The 1,177-nt window shown below is 35.9% G+C and overlaps 1 protein-coding gene across 1 annotated transcript in view; it reads left to right on the top strand.

Annotated features, from left to right (window-relative positions):
• fyco1a (FYVE and coiled-coil domain autophagy adaptor 1a) overlaps positions 1 to 1,177 on the top strand; it is a gene marked incomplete at its 5' end in the record, with an annotated part of 24,660 nt that overhangs the window by 8,222 nt on the left and 15,261 nt on the right. The window contains 1 exon segment of the mRNA XM_014002946.1: positions 746 to 838. Coding sequence (XP_013858400.1) covers positions 746 to 838 — 93 coding nt within the window.

Genomic DNA, 1,177 nt, shown 5'->3' with positions numbered 1-1,177 from the left:
ACACACACACACACACACACACACACACACACACACACACACACACACACACACACACACACACACACACACAGAGCACCCCCGCACACACAGCTTCAAAACACATCTTAAAATTGGTGGATGTTCATGACTTCATTTATAGTTTCTTTGCAAAACGTAGTTTAACATTGTTGTATATGTGTGAGAGGATGACTGGGAGATATAGTCTGAGATGTCTTGTCAGAGCCTCTGTGTACTCACTCCAGTTCTTCAGAAAACATGCTTTCAGGGTCCGATGTGGAATCACARAAGGTTCAACTGTATCCTGAGTTGCTGTTTTCCAAAACCGATATTATAAAAATGTTGCTTCTTTTACAACAAAATACAACACTCCTATGAAAGGTTGCAAACGGTATTAAAGATTGTTGTGCAGATGTACTGAAGTGGGAGTGTCTGAAACAGTAGGAGGTTCTTAAAGAGACGGTATGGTGCAAAGTCAGATTTATTTTTAATATATACACAGCATTTTCATAACTAAAGGTAACATATGTACTTGATTGTGTTATATAGTTAAACTTTGTGCCTGGAAAATACATAATTATATATAATATATACAGTATATATTTTTATTGTTCTGTTGTGTTAATTCATGTGAATGGTAACAAAAAAGGCAATATGACCCCTGTCTTCTTTTTCGTTGTATAATGATTATAAATCTGTGCTTGCATTAAGTGTTTAAATCTAAATGTCTTCTCTTGCATTGCAGAGTTTGAACGAACAGCTGGAGAAGTATAACGTCCAGGTGCTGGAGGATCAGAGGAACAGATCCAGCTTACAGGCTCGAGTGTCTGAACTAGAGGTTTGTGTTGTTGAAAAACTAATAAATGCACTCGTTCAGGGTTTTATATTCTTCCACTCAAGAAATGTTCTAATATGCAGTAGGCTTAGAAAAGAAATTAAAAAAGGATAAGGTTATTGTAAAATAAGCACCTCTACTTGTTGTCAATGAAAACCCTTTACTTTGATGATGTATGGTATTGATTTTTAGAAGTGTTACGTAAATTGTATTATTATTGTTTTTATGTTACTTTGTTGCGGTGGATGTAACAGGTCTCTCGTAAATGAGACAATGGGCCTCATGCAAGAACATGTTCGTATTCTTCTCCTAAATTTCTCTTACTTTTGTTCGTACAAAGGG

This window comes from Austrofundulus limnaeus, unplaced genomic scaffold (genome assembly GCF_001266775.1).
Source record: "Austrofundulus limnaeus strain Quisiro unplaced genomic scaffold, Austrofundulus_limnaeus-1.0 Scaffold15, whole genome shotgun sequence".
Classification (NCBI taxonomy): domain Eukaryota; kingdom Metazoa; phylum Chordata; class Actinopteri; order Cyprinodontiformes; family Rivulidae; genus Austrofundulus; species Austrofundulus limnaeus.
This window is presented reverse-complemented; position numbering and strand designations above follow the sequence as displayed.